Below are 19,417 nucleotides of genomic sequence, written 5' to 3'. Positions count from 1 at the left end.
TTCAAATAAACAACAAGATAAGTCTAAATATATTATATTAAGCAGCAAATGAACAAACATTAAAGGTTTTTTGGACTTCAAAAAATCTTAAATTCAAACAGATCATTTTCAGAAAATAGGATGACTTTTATTCAGATCTCATAACAGCCAGGTGTGTAACTGGGAAATTATTATAAAGGTCTATTCAGGTAAAATTATACAGTAACTTCAACAAGTCATAGCAGAAATCAGTGCAAATATAAAAGGATGCCTGATCACACCGGATCTGCCATTTTCATGGACTGCATCGATTTCAAAGGAACATACAGAGTTTAAATTGCAGCCAAAGCATTTCTCGTTTCATTCAAGACAAACACATTGTACAATCAACCAGTCTCATCACATTTGTTTTTTTGTTTTTTTTTGGCAAGGCTTTCAGCTGCAATCAACTTCCCAAATCAGCATGACAGCATACAGTATGCAGCATTTTCTGAAATACAACTTCAACTTCATTTGAACAGCAGGATTTAAAAAAACACATTGTTTTACAAACACAAAAACAGCCCAAAGAGAGAAAAAGGTTCATAGAAATCAATTAAATCTCAGTGCAAGAAATGTGGCTAAAATAAAAAAAAACCTCTTTCAACCAGCATTTAAAACTGTATGCAGATATTACATTTCTGCTGCAGTTAATTTCCACCCCAAACATAAAAGAGGTGCATCTAAATAAATTTAAACTTCAAAGTTCATTTATTTGAATAATTGAATTCGAAAAGTGAAACATTATTTAGATTCATTACATACATATTTTAAATATTGTGGCTTACAGGTAATAAAAATGCAAAACTCAGCTTAAAAATAGGGGATTACATAAAACCAATAATAAAAAAGTATTTTTAATAAATTCTATCCATATATATATATATATATATACGTTCTGATCCTTGGTCAGGAATATTTTTTACATGAATTACTGCATCAGTGAAGATAATCAGCCTGGGCTGATGTTTTAAGGAAGCCCAGGTTGATCTAATTGGGGCTAACATTGATACCGGATCTGCTTTATATAATCTATTTTTTTTTTCTTCCACTAAACTTTCAATTAATATGCTTGGATACATTTTGACCCTCTTTGTGGATGTATCAATATCAAGTCAGCAGTCTTCCCTCTGGTTTTGTAGACCATAAAATAACATTTCTGTACATAAAAAGGCTTTATTTGGTCTTATGTAATAGCCAAAATTTCTCACCTTTACTCAAACAAAAAACTGAATACATTACATTTTAGTATGATTAGTTTTCTATGTTTGAAATCATTTTTTTATTCTAATTTTCTAAGAAACTGAACTTTTGATTTTTATTAGATGTAAACCATCAAAATTAAACCAAATAAGAATATTGAAATATATGAAACTAGGGTATGTTTTTAACTCTGAACTGAATTACTGAAATAAATTAAACTCCTCCATGATGTTCAAATTTGTTGAGATGCACCTGTATGTAGAGAAATTATCTGTCTGATGTTTACATTGTCAAAGAAAAAATCTATTTTAGTTAAACCAAGGCCTTATTCAGCTGACATAAATATACATAAAACAATAATTAAATCACTTCTTTTCATTACAGCTGCAAATCTCAGCATCAGAGAACTTTTTTCCTGTTTTGACACCACTTCATGTGATTAAATCTTAAACTATGGCATCTGATTAACATATTGCTGCTTTTGGTCTTTTCAGTTTTTGTCTTGAAAGTTTTAAGAAACCCAAATGTAGAATACCATAATTCATTTAAAGTGAAAAGAATGAATAATATCTTAACATCAAATATAGTAGAAATAAGGCCTAGAAAATGTCCAGTCATATTCGGTCCTTATAATACATAAAATCTAAGTTTATATGAATTTCCTTCTGTCACTACTTATTCATGAGGCTCCCTCATTGTGATTGGAGCTTGAGGGGGTTGAATCCATGGGAACGTCCTCCGACTCCGTCCCGTTGCTCTGTCCTTCTACGTCTTTGCTGCTCTGCATTCCATTTGAAGCTGAACTATTTTCCATCTCGTCTTCTTTTTGATCCGACGGTTGAATAAAATCCGTCCTTGGGATCTTTTCCTCCCTTTCAGAAGACAGAGAGGGTGAGTGTTTTGAGCTCTTAAGAGGAGTGTGAACTGAAGAGCTTGTTTGACCTGTAGCTTTATTAGGAGCAGCCTTTTCCTGCACCAGGCCGGCGGCAGCAGTTGCAGGATCGTTGTTAGGCGGAACCTCGTCGTCTTCCCTTTTCTTTTTTGGAGGTTTTTCGGGCTCTCCACCCGCACCGGTTAGCATGACGTCCAGATCTTGACCGTCCTTGGCGTTGCTGGTAGATTTCTCTTCACTGTCTGCAGTGGCCTCCTTCTTTCTGATGTCGCAGTCTAGACTGGGGGACTGATCCATTTCATCGATGTCGTCATCATCATCATTTGGAAATTCATTTCCATTGCTCATATTTTCAATATTGGACCCCGTTTCCACGTTTCCGTTCCCGACAGTCTCTGTTTCTGCTGGTGGCTCATCAGACTCCTCCACCTGTTTGCTCTTGTCTTTAATTTTATCACTTCCTTCCGGAGTCTTAGTAACATTATTCATCCCATCTTCTTTCTGCTGCACTGCTGCTTCCCCGTCTTTTTTACTGTGCAAGACATCGTCTCCATTCCCGACGTCAAAATTTCTGGAGCCCTTTCTCAATTGTTTCTGGATCTTTCTGGGACACCACACAAACTTGTCCTTTGGCTCGTAGTGATGGTAAGCAAAGCGCACAAGATCCTGGCGTTCCTGCTTTTCCAGCACGGCGAACAGGAAGTAGTCCAACACGCTGCGCTTAACGTTACTCAGCGTCTTCTTGACCAGAGTCTCTTCCAGGAAGAAGCGCACAAGCGGAGCCTGGTAGTGCTTGAAGCCAAGCTCCCCGAGGCTTTTCAGGATGCGAGTTATTCGGAGGTTGTTGTGCATATTTCTGCAACACAACAGACAAATGAAGCTGGAGTTACTGACAAAACCATCAAGATCTGAGAATTTACTGAAATTGGTGTTTACCTCTCCAGGTTTCCAAAACGTTCCTTCCAATTTTCTGCACGCTTCACTTCCCCCGTCTCTTTGTTGACAAGACGTATGCCATAGAAACCCAACATGAGTTCATATGCCTCCACCAGCCTCCTTTTGGCATCCTCATTCTTCTTGAAAGCCTTTTGGGCAAATAGAAGAAGTTTAAAATGCGCATAAATTCAAAAGGTTTAAAGAGACAAGAATTTTAGAAGCGCTGCTGTTTTGTTTTAGTGTCCCATTGGTCTTTTGATGTGTAAGGTGTTGTGGCTTTTCTGGGTCGTACATTTGGCTTCTTGGTGCCGATAAGAAAAAATGTATCCAAATATTGAGTTAAGTAGGTAGATAAGAGACTTAATTCAAAAACATAAATTCACAATTAAAATATTAGAAAAATGGAAAGCAAATGTAAAAAAAATAGAAAATAGTTGACATTTTTAAATAAATAAAAAGTCTTCTACATTTAGCTTATTTCCCTAACTTGATTTAATCATGTTCAACAGTTTAGTGAAGGGAGATAACATAACAGGTTACAATGGCAGAGTGTGATTAGTTAGTTGATTTTTCATCAAGACCGCCATGTAGGACAGAGGCACTTAAATAGTTTTTCACCTGCTTCATAATGTGAATTTGAACATTTTCAACTGACTTAGGGTTTCACACTGAGGCCTTAATTTGTTTGTTCGCATCTGCAAACTTTGCAACCAGTTTGTGTCAAATAAGCCACATAAACACCAGCGGGAATTTCCATTCTCATTCAGAAGAGGATTCACTCATGTATTATTATAGCTATTTGTAAAGTGCCAGGGCAAAAAAAATAATACATGAACCGCAACCTATTATCTAAAGCCCTCCGCACCAAACTAATGCCACAACAGCTGCTAATAATAAAACACAGATGGTTGAAGACACACTTGCTTTATTTTGAGAACCAAATGTAAAAATGAGGCAAATGATTGTTTAATATTTCAGTCTATTTTTTGTATTTCCTCTTTAGTGGTTTGATTCTTCACTAAGCACACAGTAAAAGCTAAATCATTTACACGTTTTATTTTTTTCCCCTTTATGACATGATGTTGTGCATTGGAAATATGACAACTAGAAGAAGGATTCAATAAGCAAATAGTTTAGATTCACAGAAATAAGTGCATCAAGACAAAATTTAAAATACCTAATAGAGGTAGTTGGATAGGTGAGTAACATGACTGAATAATTTAACAATTGTATGAAATAATATCCAGCATGCAATGTAGAAAGCACTGCATGAAAACAATTTATATAGTACCCATAAGAACACTTTTATTACAAACAATAAATTAGCACTCCAAGCACATAATATTTACAAACAGAAAACATTGTCAATGTGAACACTTTCACCATGTGCATAGATGTGGTTTTGCTTTTACAGGACTGTTGAGAGAGCAGGCTGCAGCCTCCCAACGCCTTCACTCCAGCTCAACACACTCTTGATCCATCTTTTCCTCACTTTGTACCATCTCTTGTTTTACGCTGCAGTCCAAAAAGCCCAGTTGATAGCAGCTGCTTTTTTTTTTTTTACACAGATGTCAGTTAGTGGTTGAATTAAGTTGTGCAAAAAAAAAAAAACCAGAGGTTGCAAATGGATATCAATGTATTATGAACTATTTGGTAGGGAATTTATTCATATTAGCAATTTTGTCAACATTTTAATACTAAAATAAATATTTTTCTGTGAAACAGCTTAAAATAAAACTTTGAAATAACACCAATGTCATGTCTCAACGTTGAAAATGAACAGTTACAGAATTTTAAAGTCATAGACTAAATTTTTTGCTGAAAAAGTAAATGCTTATACATTGGCTGATTTTTAGTAAATATTTAAATACAGGAAGTAAAAGACAATTAGGTTATTTAAAAAATTTGGCAGTCCTAAATTTTAAAGAGCAACAAACCTGTTTAAAGTCATAGTTCAGTAGTAGTAACTTACCTCAATTTCCTTCTTGGTGAGTTCTGAAGCCATATAATTAACCCCTGGTTCTCGCAGTGGAAACAGCCTTGTAGATGATTGAAGAGAGAAAAAACAGTAATGATTGAAACTGCTCTACAGATATGCTACAAGCTGATCTTTGTAAACGCAATAAAATTAAGTATTTCTTTATCCCAGAAAGCAAACAACAATGCAGCAAATGTCAAATCCAAACATATATAGTGAACATACAGCTTTAAATCTATTAAAAGCATATGTTTTTGTCTTTTTATCTACAGATTTAGCTTACTGATTGAGGATGATCTGACATTACACGCACAGGAAACGCTTTACTTCTTGACATGGTGTCATCAGAATTAAAATTGTTCAACCCCAAAAAACCTTGAGCGGCATTGGTCAGCCGTTGTCGTCCAGGCAGCATCTCTTAAGTGCTCCAACACATCTGGAGAAAGTCAATTTATCTTAAGCTTAAGCTTCATTTCCCTTCAAATTTAAAAGGTGTGGCAAAGCATGAAAACAGCTAAAACCTGCAGGGCAGTGTGGCCGAAGAACCAGCATTGGGAAACTCTGATACACGGCAAATATGACAAAATCTTGCAGCTGCTTTGTTTCCAGTTCTGTTTTATGTTGTATTGAGACTGCATCCTGCGGCCTATGAAACATTCCATCCAAACAGTCTTTTGCAATTGCAATATTAAATAGAAACCAGTATTGTGTATCTTCAGTATATTTGAATAATGTTAAACACTCGTATAATACATACCACTGAATGTAAGAGTGAACCCTCTCCAATTTTTTGTAGTCGTTTTTCCATTCCTTAAGAAAGGACTCAATATAGATATCTGTACCAACAATAAAAAAAAAATAAAATGAGAACAAAACAAAAACATTTTAAAAATATAAATACCAATCTTTAAAAAAAAACATAACTGTGTTACCATCAGGAGCAGATGGAAACTTGTTTAGATAGAACTGTAGGTTGTTCATTTTGTCTTCTGAGCAATCATCATCTGTTAGATTCTGTGAATATTAAAAAAGCTCATTACTTGCTCTGAACGAAAATTATTTTTTAATTGCCACGTATTACTTACAGGATATCCTCTTCTGTAATTCTGCATGTCTTTTGCTGCCCTCATATTTCTGGGTGTGTGATGCCACTGCAATAAATAAAAAAAAATCGAATTAGTCTGCATATAGTTGCAGCCAATTAGTGCATCAAGACTATACAAGTCAAATAAAAGCAGGATACATATCGTTACTTCTGGTTATGTGATCTGTAAGACAATGAAGCTGAAAAACTCTTTAATAAATAATAAAACGGAGGCTTAGATAAAAAAAAAACGTAAGCCAAATATTTAAAAAAAGGAAGTTACAATGGCTAGCTCAGCTAGTTAGCGAGGTTGCAGCAGTGAGGAAACATTAGCTAACATTAGCTTTTCCACTACAGTACGTGCCTAAACGGAAGTGAATGATAGCAAGACAGGGTTTTTGCGCATTAAAACTGAGCTGGCCTGCAATGAAAGCACTTACAATAGCCCAGGAAGACTTGTTTTTGTCTTGATTTGACCGACGGCTCTGGCTCTCTCCGGCCGGGTCGTCTCCATCGCTCTCTGTGTCCCATGTCGAGTCGTATTCACACACATAGTCGTCTTCCATTTTTTTTTTTTTTTTTTTGTAATTGAAAAAAAATTAAGAGTATATAAAAGGTAGCCTGGTTCGGTACTATAACCGGGTTTTAATCAGTTCTACTTTCATGTTCCGGTTAGAGACGGGGACGGCCCTCACCATCCGTCTCCGTTGCCTTCCGTCGTATAACGGCTGCAGTGATGACGCTGCATTCAGGTGCTTGCGCTGAGTGGGAAATGTGACAATTAACAAAAAAACTTTACTAAGGAAAAGGGGTACGTAAATATTAGGTACTTTTTATATTAGCGTAAAGAAACCTCTACTCTTACAAAATGAGTCTCCAATGCGAACTCGCTTTTCTGATGATCGTCAGGCAACTACAATTGGAGATACTGACAATAATAATCAACACAGCTAAATTCACCTCAAGTTTACCTTCAAAAACAATTTATTTGAGTAAGTCACTTCTTCTTGTCATATGATTAAAGAGGGAATTTACTTCAACGTGATTCTATTTGGCACTCTAATAGTGTTTTTCCAAAGATTCATCATTTTATATTTACGATTCTACTTGAAGGCAATATAATTTCTGCGTTGGCTGTAAGTGTTAAAGTGCAAATCAGCTGAGTCAGACAGTTTATTTTAAGTACAGAAAAAACTATTTTTTCATCTGACAGTTATGTAACGGCAGAGCAAAAACATACAGGTCAAGTGCATAATAAGTCTATATAAATAAAATATGTGTAATCTGTTTTATAAATAAATTTAGGAATGTTTTAATTAAAACGTAAAAATATTACTACAGGCTATTTGTAAACCAGAACACAAAATCACAACTTTCATAATATCTGTCTCAATTCAAATTTGAATAAGTGTATTTCTTTAATTTATAAGTCAAAAAGTCAAATCAAAAGTCTTCTCAGTCTTATTAATAATGTTGAATTTTTTTTTATTGGTGTCTATCAAATTTGAAGCAGAAGACTAAGTACTTTCTCTCAATCAGTATGATCTAATTACAAAATTAAGATCTCTATTTCTTCGCACACATCTAACATACAAAATGCAATAATGAAAAAATAATACAAATAAACCAATTAGTAATAACTAATTTATTTTATTTAATAGTAAATTATAAAATGCAACATAAGCAAATAGCATAAAATCTAACTGATTAACGAGGAACTCCAAATGGAAGTGATAATAGATATTTATAGTATGATTAATTGATAAAGTTCTAACTAGAAATATTCTATCTCTGTTGTTTTATCTCTGAAACTCAAAAATGAGGTTCAATTATGTTGAGATTTTAAATCCTTGACTTTGAGGAAAAAACTGTTTGTTAATAAGGACAGACAAGTTAGAATATTGTTATGAAGATCATAAATAATGTATCTTATTGCAGTAATCACTTGAACAAACACTAGTAAACAGCAGAGGCAGCAGTCCAAATATCAAAATCTGTACATGATGTTGCAGTGCAAACGATAGTGGAACACACAATTTACAAATTGTAAATTATCACTCTATGCAGCTCGGTTTGTACCCTGTTGTGCCCTTTTCTCTGGAACAAGATAAATCTAAACTATCAGACCACACAACTTTCTTCCGTTTCTCCGGAAACCAATTTTTATGTTCTTGGAAAGGTTACAAAGTCATTTTCAAAGTAACCCAGAGAACCTGCAAATGGAGAAAAAAATAAAACAGGGGTAGACCTTCTCAGGCTGCCCAAATTACATCAACAGCACTCGGCTGATTCTTCCAAGAGGTCACATAAGAACAGAACAACATCTGAAGCATTGCAGAGATTACTAAACTCAACTAAGGCGGGCATTTAGAAAGAGACTGGGAGAGAGTAAGAATAATAACCATGTTACTTGTTAATAATTATGTTATTTGGACATGTTTTTCTCCACAGAAAATCCACTGTGTCAAATGCACTAAGCTGCTCTGACCTAGAAAGTCAGGAAGGAATTCAGATTTGAAGAGATAACAATTTAAATATTCCAGCTGCAAGAGAAGAGATCTGCATCAGTCACAGAACAGACTGGACTAGTTGAGAACGCTACACACACAAAGGTAGACAGGTTTGAGAGTCTGGGGCTGGGTGACTTATTATTTATTTCAAAATAAAAATGTAAGCAAAAGTATTAAAAGTTTTGATAACAAAAGACATGGAATCTTGCTTTTCAGACTGAAAATGTGTGCTCTTGGATTATGGCAGAAAAATTCCCCCATACATTTGTCAACCTCTTCTGGGACTGAAGATACTCTGTATTCACATATTGTTTACCAGAATGTAATTTGGTGGAGATGATTTTCCATCTCTTTCTTTTTTACCTGATCAATATCAGTTCCTCTTTCTCTTGTCATCCTTCAGGTACCTCCTTTTATTTACTTGGATACTTAATCAAATAGTGTGTGTGTTTGTGAAGTTCAAATTATGATAGATCATTTTTTCCTTTACTACAGTTGAGTGTTTGTTCACACCTGATTGTCACATTTGAAAGTACTTGTTAATGCCAAAAGCTCTCACACAGCCTGATGTATGACATGCATGAGTAACATGTTGTAGCTTTGTGTTTTTTTTAAATGTATTTTCTTAAAGAAATTATGGGCAAGTGTTAAAATTAAGTTGAAGATGCCTAAGGGTGGATAATTCCTGAATTGTAGAAATATCTGTGTATACTTGTGCATATAATCCAAATAGGTACTTAATAAAGGATGGTAACATAGCCCTGTTTCTATATTTTGCAGTGTCAGTATAAGTCCACACTGTAAAATCATTAAATGTGAGTAGTTTTTCCTGACATTGACCCAATGTCCTCAACATAAACATGATTTGTACATAACACGCACATTTCTAGTCTGAAATCTGACCTTACTATTCACCATGAGAGGCTGTGCTGTAAGAGCCGGCAGCAGAAACAGGGATATCAGAGGTGGCAACATGTAATCGTTCCACGTTCTTCATCTTTTGACTGTAATTGGACTGATACATTTATACACCGGCTTATTTCACCATTAGAGGGTATAAATAGAATCCTGTGTTATCACTGGGGGTTCAGTGTTGAAAAGATGCTGGTGTGGGTTACTATTTTTGCACTCAGTTACTGTGGTAACCGCAGGGCTCTGCAGGCATCCAAGTGTTTGTTGTTGTTATTTTGTGCCTCTGCTTCATAAAACCCCTGTCACCTTTCTCTGTGTGAGATCAGCAAACCTGAGAGGTTCCGATTCGCTCAGATTCACGTTACATGTAAAATGTCTCAGTCACCGAAATACAAATGTTCCCTTTTCCGTTTAATGTTGCTGAGCAGAAAACTTTATACACAAATGCAGTATAATAATGAGGCTGACAGTAAAAAGAACAAAAAATCAGTTATTATAGATGACAATTTCCAGTGAAGACTATATGAGCTACTAATGGCTGCATCTTGCAGAAAATATATTCAGCAAGCTGTAAAAAATACCCAAAAAGCCAAAATTATAGTATTACCCCTAGCTGCTCATTTTGAATGCAGGTTAGATTTTTATTCCTACTAGTCTATGTAGAGCATGTGGTAAAAAGGTGCCAAGCAAAGTTGTAATTGAGTTGCAACAAACTTAGGAGGTGATTTGTTACTCTGCGGCAACTCAATTTTCTCGCCACCAAGTGAGACTATAATCAGTGAGAACGCTCTTCAGCAGGGATCCTTCCTAACACAGTCAGACTCCACTGTGTTAGAAACCGGTGCTTCCCTAAATATGAGCTGTAAAACTCTCAAACTAATAAATTTATCCCATAGTTATGTGTATTTTTTTACCTGGTCCATGCTTTACTGCTTTTTAAGAAAAATATTACTGAATGGCACTAAAATACATGTTATAATAGCAGATCAGGCAGCGGTGCCTTTCTATTTTGTGTTCAATGTGTATTTTACTGAAGGTTAAATAGTTCAGTAGAGATTTTAAGCAGTACAGTTACTTTTCTTAGGTTCGTCGTTCCTAAGAGTTGAGTGTTACTGATATTTTAGAGTCCAAATCAAGGCCACACTTTGGGAAAGTAACAATCATTTGAACCGAAAATATGCTTTATAAAAATAAACAACCCACTCAATACTTCGACAAATGTCTTTATTGTAAAGAGGAATGGAAAACTTTTATTTGTGTATTATTTGATTAACACAGCTTAACTTGACTGTAGCTGCCAATCTTCCAAAGGCAGGTTTTAGTTGTTTCAGATTAACGTTAAAATAATATAATCAAAATTAAATTAACATGCCAGAACACTTTTCTGAAATATGAATGACCATTTCACTTAAAAAAGTTTCTGCTTTAAGAGAAAAAAACCAACATATTTTTCATGCTTGTAATGCAAACTTCTGAGGTGGAAGAAAACATAGTTTTGCAAAACAAACTCTAAAAAGTATGATGTAGATTTATATTTCACATAGGAGTGATTGTGTGAGTGCTCGTTTTATTTTTATTGATAAGAACTGAAAACCATGTATATTAATAGCCCGTTCCATCCAGTTTTTATAAGACATGTTGTGTGTGTTAGATTTGTCCATTTTACAGATTTCCATATTTAATTGAACACGGCAGAAATTAGAAACTGAAAAAGGCAAAGGGAAGCTCCACAACAGATTCTTAGCATCTTCCCTCCCAATCACCGCTAAGCTTCCCAGGCAAATGAATTCGTCAGTGAAACCAAATTAGTTCTTGAGAAGTTTATAATGAGATTTCTACTCCAAAAAGTCTTATCGGGTATTCATAATCTGTCCACTCTTTAATCAGAGGCGACCAGCAGATCAGTATCTATGCATGGGCCTCCTGGTGAAAAGCCAACAATTTACACTTTTATCTCTTTTGAGATTCTTCCTGGGTTTTAATGGCCTGCCCCGACAGGCGGCTTCTTCATTTATAAAGCCGCTCTGTCAGATTTACTTCTACACCAGATGTAATGTTAGAGGTTTTTATTTTATTTTATTACAAATTTCATTTCTTCAACACAGAAAATACCTGCTGTACACTGAATGTCTCTTGTATCTTTAAAATGTCTTAGAAAATCTGTGGACATACAGAAAGTATAGCTGAAATGGATGTATCAGCTAATATTTAATAGATTTCTGCAAGGAATATTTTTTACAAACTTTTTAGCATGGCAAAGAAAATCAAATAATTGTCAGTTTTTTTATGTGTCCTAATGGGAGACACTTTATTTTCACAGGTTTTTACCCTCTCACCCAAACTATCTTCTTAAGACAAGATTTTCTGACGAGACAGTGATCATACAATTTCCTTAAAGATGGTTCTGGAATGGATGGTGCAGTCAAGCATCAGGCTTCTGGAAAATCTCACTTTCAACCTTAATAAAAATAGACAATAAGTCAGTTTTGTCACAGGACATCAACTAATTTAAATTCATTGCGAAAAGACGAATGGTCAGCCAAAAATGTTGTGGTTTCTCTGCAAGTTCCTAAAATAAAGTCATATTAAAATTAGTGAGGTGTGAATATATGTCTTTAACCATGTGGATATACTTGTCCTTTATGTGGATTAGATAAAATTGACAAAAACTTTTGCACCAAACACAGTAATTGTAAGTTGTTGTTGCAGCAACAGCTAAAAATAAACATAAATTTCAAACCAGTGAGGCATGCATGTGAACTTTCAGTATTAGATGATAATATACAGTGTGTGTGTGTGTGTGTGTGTGTGTGTGTCTCCTAATGCAATGTACCTTTGCGAGAACAGAGATAGCAGAGCTCATTAAGTGAAGCATCTATCTCTTTGAGTCAGTGTAGCCTCCCTCACTTTGTCCCACGTCTGTCGGCAGAGAAAAGGATGTGACTCAAAGCCGTCTGGATTGATTGGTGACTGTTGGAGCATCAGGTTTCTCTCTTATCAGCTGAGATATAATTGATTTATGGAGAGCTGGTTGAATCCAAACAAGGACATAAGTGTGCTGATTTAACCACTTAAGACAAAAACAGGAGCACATAGAGCAGGATGCTCTGTGAGAACAAAAGAACACGTGAAAATCCACCTGCATTATTCAGATGCAGCTTCTTTTCTTCGTCTCTTTGTTTCTTTCTTCCTTCATTTTTGTTTCTTTCTGTCTTTCTCTCTTTGCTTTTTCTTTCTTCTTCTTCCTCACATTCGACTAAGACAAAAGCTGTGATGCACTGATGATATCATTTACCAGCCAAGAGCCATGATCATTACGTTTCTATTAGCTTCATCCTAACTGATGACCAAAGTCTGTGCCTCAGATACAAGTGCAGTCACCATGGCAACCGGCATTACCTACAGTAAGGAAGCATCTAGCCAACCTATTTTCTTCACTCACGTTGTACATGTTGTGCCAGCATTTTAATATTGAGAAAAAAAACATCAGCATGTTTCTCTGTTCTGACGTTTTTTTTAAGAACGTGATGCTATTTTTAAATAAAGGTTTTATCACTTCTTTTTTTTAATCAGTATAGTTAAACTGTTAGTATAATGCAGTGAAGAATTAATTTTATTGGCTATTTTTCCATTTTTCATTTAAAATCTGTTTGTATAAAATGCTTTAATTTAGTCATTTGATAATTAAAACTAGCAACAATACCATTTAATTTAATTTTATTTGTCACAAGTCAAAAGCGTATTATTTTGAAGCTTTAATATAATTGGCTCGAAATATTAGCTTTCGATTTAGCTTTAAACTGGCTTAACATTTTGGTTTTACATACATCTGTATGGAAGTCCAAAAGTAACAAAATTAAATAAAAATTAAGTAATAATAAAGTACTATTTAAATGTGCCCTTCACCTACCCATAGGGTGGCTATCTCCAGCGGCCATTGGGCCACCAGAGGCAGGGTACAGAGTGGACACACACACACACACACACTGACACAAACTCTCTCTCCTGGTGACAATCCAGAGTTACCAATGAATCTAAAAGTCATATGTTTGGATTAAAGGAGGAAGTCAGAGTACCAGTACAGATCCCATGACATGCACAAGGAGAACATACAAGCTCAATGCAGAAAAACCCCAGTGTGAGTAATTTAGAAAACGTCTTAATTAGTTTCTGTAATACAAATATGTTATATTTTTCATTTAGCATGACAAAACGCCCCGCTTCAGCCACTGTCTTACCTCACATTGACAATAAAGAAATTATTTATTAGAAAGCTCCTGTTGTCTCTTTAGAGATGTTAGAAACAGTTTATTATGCTTGATTAAACAATTTACACATGCAAAACTTTGCACCGCTACGATTTTATCTACCTTTATGTGTTACTCAAATAGAACCACTGAAATCTCAACTCACTGTAATATTAAGAAGAAAAGAGGAGGGATCATTAAACGGTTGTTCCGGTTTTTAATGCTTTGCTTCCATTGTTTTCAGTTTAAGTTAATGTAAAGCATTGCGTCTGGTTTGTTTTGCCAATAATCTTGTCGTATTTATCTGAAAAAAAAAAAAAAATGTTTACTATCATTGTTATTATAATTAGTGGGACATTGTGGCACTGTATATTTCAAAGTCTACAACTGACTGAAATCCGCAGGTTGCTGTCCGTGGTGCTGAAAGCCTCTCCAAACACACACCTACATTAAAGACAGCCTTTCACTGGAGGTTGCTTTGCGCATGCGATGAAGTAATGCGGGGCCACTTGTTTAAACAGATGGCCACATCAAGAGCAGGTAGGCTGCATACGCATTTTTATACATACGCTGAAAACCGCTCAAACGCACTTGCAGGCTTTATTTTCCTGCCTGCCTGCCCGCCTCCGCTGCTTTGGTTGAACGCAACAGGCTGCAGCACCGATGTGATGTCTGTACGCTGAAAAGCCGCACCACCTGTAACTGCAGCCTCCCCACCTCTCCTTCATCCTCCGGACTCCCCATGCCGACACCGAGGATGAAGAAGCAGAACGTCCGGACCCTCTCGCTCATCCTCTGCATGTTCTCCTACCTGCTGGTCGGCGCCGCGGTGTTTGACGCGCTGGAGTCCGAGTCGGAGAACTCCCGCAGGCGCATCTTGGAGCAGAAGCGCAGTGAGATGAAGAGGAAGTACCGCTTCTCCGAGGACGATTACCGCGAAATCGAGCGAGTGGTGCTGCAAGCGGAGCCCCACCGCGCCGGGAGGCAGTGGAAATTTGCTGGCTCCTTTTATTTTGCCATTACGGTCATCACGACCATAGGTAAGTTGAGGCGCAGCTTTTTTCTCCTTTCTTTGGAAGTAAGAATGTTTTACTTTCATTCAGCTGAATTTCAAAGAAATATTTTCCTCATGTTGTACCTCCTAAGTGTTGCTTCAATATTGCCCTTTCTTCTGTTTACCTCTCTGCATTAAGGGTATGGACACGCTGCACCAGGAACAGATGCAGGAAAAGTCTTCTGCATGTTCTACGCTGTTCTCGGCATTCCTCTCACTCTTGTGATGTTCCAGAGCCTCGGAGAGAGAATGAACACGTTTGTCCGCTACCTCCTCCACAAAATGAAGCAGTGTCTGGGTTTCAGACGCACCGAGGTGTCCATGGAGAACATGGTCCTGGTGGGCTTCCTGTCCTGCATTGGAACACTGTGTGTGGGAGCCGCAGCCTTTTCCCACTTTGAGGGATGGAGCTTTTTCCATGCATACTACTACTGCTTCATTACTCTCACCACTATTGGCTTTGGGGACTTTGTGGCCCTGCAGAAGAAGGAGGACCTCCAGGAGAAAACGCCTTATGTCGCCTTCAGCTTCATGTACATATTGGTGGGGCTGACGGTAATCGGAGCTTTTCTCAATTTGGTGGTCCTGCGTTTCCTCACCATGAACACCGAGGATGAAAGACGGGATGCTCAGGAGAGAGCTTCGCTCAAGAGGGACAAGGGTCTTTTAGAGGGGTCCACCGGCCTCCGCATTGTAGGTGAACAGAGGGAGAGGACCAGCAGGGACAGCATGGTGCACGGCCGCAGCCACAGCACACTCTTCCTCCCCATGCAAGAGGGAACCAGTCGCACCAACCTCATCCCTTCCCCAGCTGAGGACACAGAGAGGCAGGAACGTCCCTGCAGGCACAGGCTGCATTTTCGGATCAAGCCAGGAAGACGGAGGGAGGAGACGAGCGTCAGCTCCCTCTGCTCCTCCTGCGTGTGTTACCGCTCAGAGGTTTGTGACGACCCTGTGGTGAACCGCAGCAAACACCACGGAGGCCACGTTAACTCAGTTTACTACAACTCAGTCTCCTATAGGATCGAGGGCTGCTCGTCGAGATCCAAGGACAATACTGGACTCTCCTCCCCTGGAAGCACACTGTCGCCTGAGCACAGCTTCCAGGAGTTCAGTAGTTTAAGGAGGAAGTCGGTGTAAAGGGCATTATTGTAAGGGGGGAAAGTTTGCAACGACAGTAAGCTGTATCTAGCTGTATTTATTTGTTAGATTTTTTTTGCGCATGACAGAATTCTGTTTGTTGAATAAACTGTCTCTTGTAGCTACTGAAGCTGATTTTATTCATAAAGCAAGAATGTCTTTGCTCCTTGTTACTGTATAAATATATATATGTTGTGGGTTCTGCTGTTTTGCTTGCATGTAGCAATGCATGCTAAGGAGAATGTAAAGCACTCTATGTGAATGCAGGAGAGCTACATTTAAAGTTTTTTTGTGCCACGTTTAACACAGAGATGAAGACTCAAATCTTTGACTTTACATTCTTTGCAATAACTGAGGAATCTGTCGGTTTATTCAAAGAACAAATTTAGACCAAATCAGAACATTTCAAACTTCACAGCAAAGTCAAGAGCAGAACTCTGTTCTTAAGTGAAATGTTGACAAAACACAACATTTCCACTTTTTCCTGGTTGTCACTAATGACAACCAGCTCAAATTTCTGATAAAAAAGTTATTATTTCCACACAATGTGTTGAGAACAAGCTGCAAAAACTCAACCATGTCATCCTTTCCTCACAGCTCCAGAAGCAAGAACAAATTTCTTGTTTATGCAGAATAGGTAACGATGACTTCAGACTCGACTTACACTCTAAGTTTGAGACTCGAGTCTCATGTAATGCAGGTGAACAGTTCACCTGTAGCTCATTTTAGTAGATAACCAATAAGGCTACCTAGTAAAGTTTCAAGTTGGTCTGTTTTGGTTTCATGCTAAAACTGATCACCATTTGGTTCAGTAAGTAAGATGATAGCAGAGCTCTGATGCAACAGGGTTGCGTTCGATTAATTAATCAGGGATGCTTGCAGACTACAGACCATTAATGGCTCATAGCTACCGGTTCATATCTAATGTAGCATCATAATAATGACTATATGGATGTCTCTCATTTTGAGTTGTGACTCTGGGTTATTTGAGGACACACTCAATTTACCTCCAACGTCTTTTTAGATTGGTAACAGCATTAAAATAAAAAGTAGGGGTGGGCAGTTTTATCACAATATTTTGTACAATTGTGATTTTTTTTTTATCAATAAAAATGACAATAAGAACTATTACTTCAGTTTAACTTAATAGCTGTGACTGCATGACAGAGCAATTGTAGCTCCACAAACACAAATACTGCTCTTGAAGAACGCTGGTCACATAAAGGTCACAGTAACTGGTTTAACCATATTTTCAATTTGATTATTGTTTATTGATCTGGACAATAAGGACAGTTTGGGTTTTTAAGCATCAATAATTCTAATTTATCATGACAGCGATAAATCAAAATCCTTATCATGAAAAGAAATTCATCAGGAGAATGATAAATGATATGATAAATTCCCACCTCTATTGAAAAGATTTGCACTGTCCTGTTCTTATTGAAAACACTTCCTTACTGATTGAATCAAAAACTAGTTGTAATCTATCTTTCATTGAACAATTTCATATTTTAATTGGGAAGACATTTTGTGTCTCACAATTAAGGCTCATAATAATGAGTTATATCCATAACAGTAACATCCAGTGTGAGAACGTTCAGAGTACTTAGAGACTCATGACTTGACTTGAACTTGGAAAAAATGACTTGTGGACATCTTTTTAGTAAAAGGTTTAATAAAAGGAATGGGTATTTTGCTTACCAATGAAGAGACTTACAACCCCCCCGGAGGGCTCTTGCTTAAAGAAAAGTCTTAAATTTTCCTGCCATAGAAAGATGATGTCATAATTCTAGTTTTATATTTAAAAAGCCTTAAAGAAGTTTGACCAAGCACATCAGATAAGTGACTATTTTACACAATGAGAATAATATGATATTTTATTACCTGACATTGGAGTGAGGCGGTGAACACTCCGATGAATAAAAAACTTCATGTTAGTAGTTGAACTAAAATGGATGTAGCTTGTAACATATATGTAGCAGGTTATTAAGGTCTGCAGAAGTTTTTATCTTCCCACGACTGAAGGTGTTATTGTAGTCCTGACTGAAGTTATTCTCTTCCAGTATTGTTTGACTAAACCAAATGAGCGTACCGTTGAATGTGGTTTGTTATTTAGACTCTTTCTTATTGTACGTTGTTATATGATTTTTATTTAATTTTTTTTTGAAGATTCTGTATTCATTTGTCTTCCCTTCAAATGTGTGTTTTTACTTTCAGAGAATAAAACCTTGTAACCATTAGTCTGACCATCAGTTGAACTGACTTCAATTTCCTTAAAAGTATTTAATGTTCTTTTGTGTTACACTTTGTTTTAGATGGTCAGAAACCTGATACACATACCCCATTATGACCCAGATCGACAAAAAGACATTAAATTAAACTAAAATAACAGGGAGGCTCACAAAATAAAAGATTTATTGCAGTTATGAGAAACCCTTTGTTTGGATGGATGTCAAGAAATACTCGTTAAAGTAAATGATCCTAGTTCATGTGTGTAACCTTCACTGTAATTTTTTAATCTAGTTTCTTTTCTCCTAAAATCTAAGCATCAATGTCAAAAGAACAATTAGTAATTTTCAACTTTGATAATGATACATGCGCTACAAATACTAAACTCCCCAGTTTAGTATTTGTCTTGGAGTGATTTATGTATGCTGCAGGAAGCAGTGAGAAAATGATGGACATACACGAGAGAAACACACAACAGTCTGGTAATTTAACAAGTTCTGGATCAACTCGAGTTTAAATAGAGTCGCAAAGTTTTATTTATCTTAGCTTTTTTGTTTTATTCTCCATTTAATTTTTAAATTTTAGCAGCTTTGTTTGTTCCGCCTTCATGCACCTGAGGTAGAGACCAGAATCCAACTTTTTCTGCAAGATAGTTTGTAGAACTTTTAACAATTTAGTATTAAGTCCAACCGAGAACCGACCAAAACATTTAGAGACCATCTGACAGTCTGAAGTTGACCTTTCTGGTCAAACAGCAGCTGTGTCTCAAGATGTTCCCCTCTGACAGCATCAGAGTGTAGTAACTGGAAGTGCAGAGGTCCAAATATGGTTTCCAAGCCCTTTTTCGGTTCAAGTTGACCAGAGCTGGTGGAGTAAATGTGACCCACTTAGAGTTCATTCTTTTTTTTCACCCCAAACATGGCCTTAAATTGATCCAGGTATTTGAAACTCAAAATTATGCAGACCACAGCTTTTACTTTGACATCAAAGACTTTTTGGGTGAAAAATGTCAAATTCTGTTGATCCTGATTGAGTTGTAAAAGCAACGAAAGGGTAAAATGTCAGAGGGAGCAAATAGTTTTTATAGACTCTGTATTGTGATTGAGTATTATTGCGTCTATTGGAAGTTACAGACAATTTTATTACGGCAAAACAAACAAGCCAATAAAGGGATCTAATCGACATTTGTATTATGACACTTTGAAAAATGTCAC

The 19,417-nt window shown here is 36.6% G+C and overlaps 2 protein-coding genes across 2 annotated transcripts; one reads left to right on the top strand and one right to left on the bottom strand.

Moving 5' to 3' along the window:
* Positions 1-102: 102 nt before the first annotated feature.
* On the bottom strand, positions 103-7,694 carry ogfr (opioid growth factor receptor). Its single transcript, XM_028019327.1, has 7 exons — positions 6,552-7,694; positions 6,113-6,178; positions 5,960-6,041; positions 5,785-5,863; positions 5,022-5,088; positions 3,050-3,198; positions 103-2,969 (listed from the first exon to the last, which is right to left on the bottom strand). The coding sequence occupies exons 1-7, from the start codon at positions 6,675-6,677 to the stop codon at positions 1,901-1,903; spliced, it is 1,638 nt and encodes a 545-aa protein (XP_027875128.1). The 5' UTR covers positions 6,678-7,694; the 3' UTR covers positions 103-1,900.
* A 122-nt stretch (positions 7,695-7,816) lies between these two features.
* On the top strand, positions 7,817-18,214 carry kcnk15 (potassium channel, subfamily K, member 15). Its single transcript, XM_028019353.1, has 2 exons — positions 7,817-14,820; positions 14,974-18,214. Exons 1-2 carry the CDS (start codon positions 14,523-14,525, stop codon positions 15,972-15,974), a joined length of 1,299 nt encoding a protein of 432 aa, XP_027875154.1. The 5' UTR covers positions 7,817-14,522; the 3' UTR covers positions 15,975-18,214.
* Positions 18,215-19,417: the final 1,203 nt, after the last annotated feature.

This window comes from Xiphophorus couchianus, chromosome 1 (genome assembly GCF_001444195.1).
Source record: "Xiphophorus couchianus chromosome 1, X_couchianus-1.0, whole genome shotgun sequence".
In the NCBI taxonomy this organism is placed as follows: domain Eukaryota; kingdom Metazoa; phylum Chordata; class Actinopteri; order Cyprinodontiformes; family Poeciliidae; genus Xiphophorus; species Xiphophorus couchianus.
Note: the sequence above shows the minus strand (reverse complement) of the source record. Positions and strands in the feature narration are given on the sequence as shown.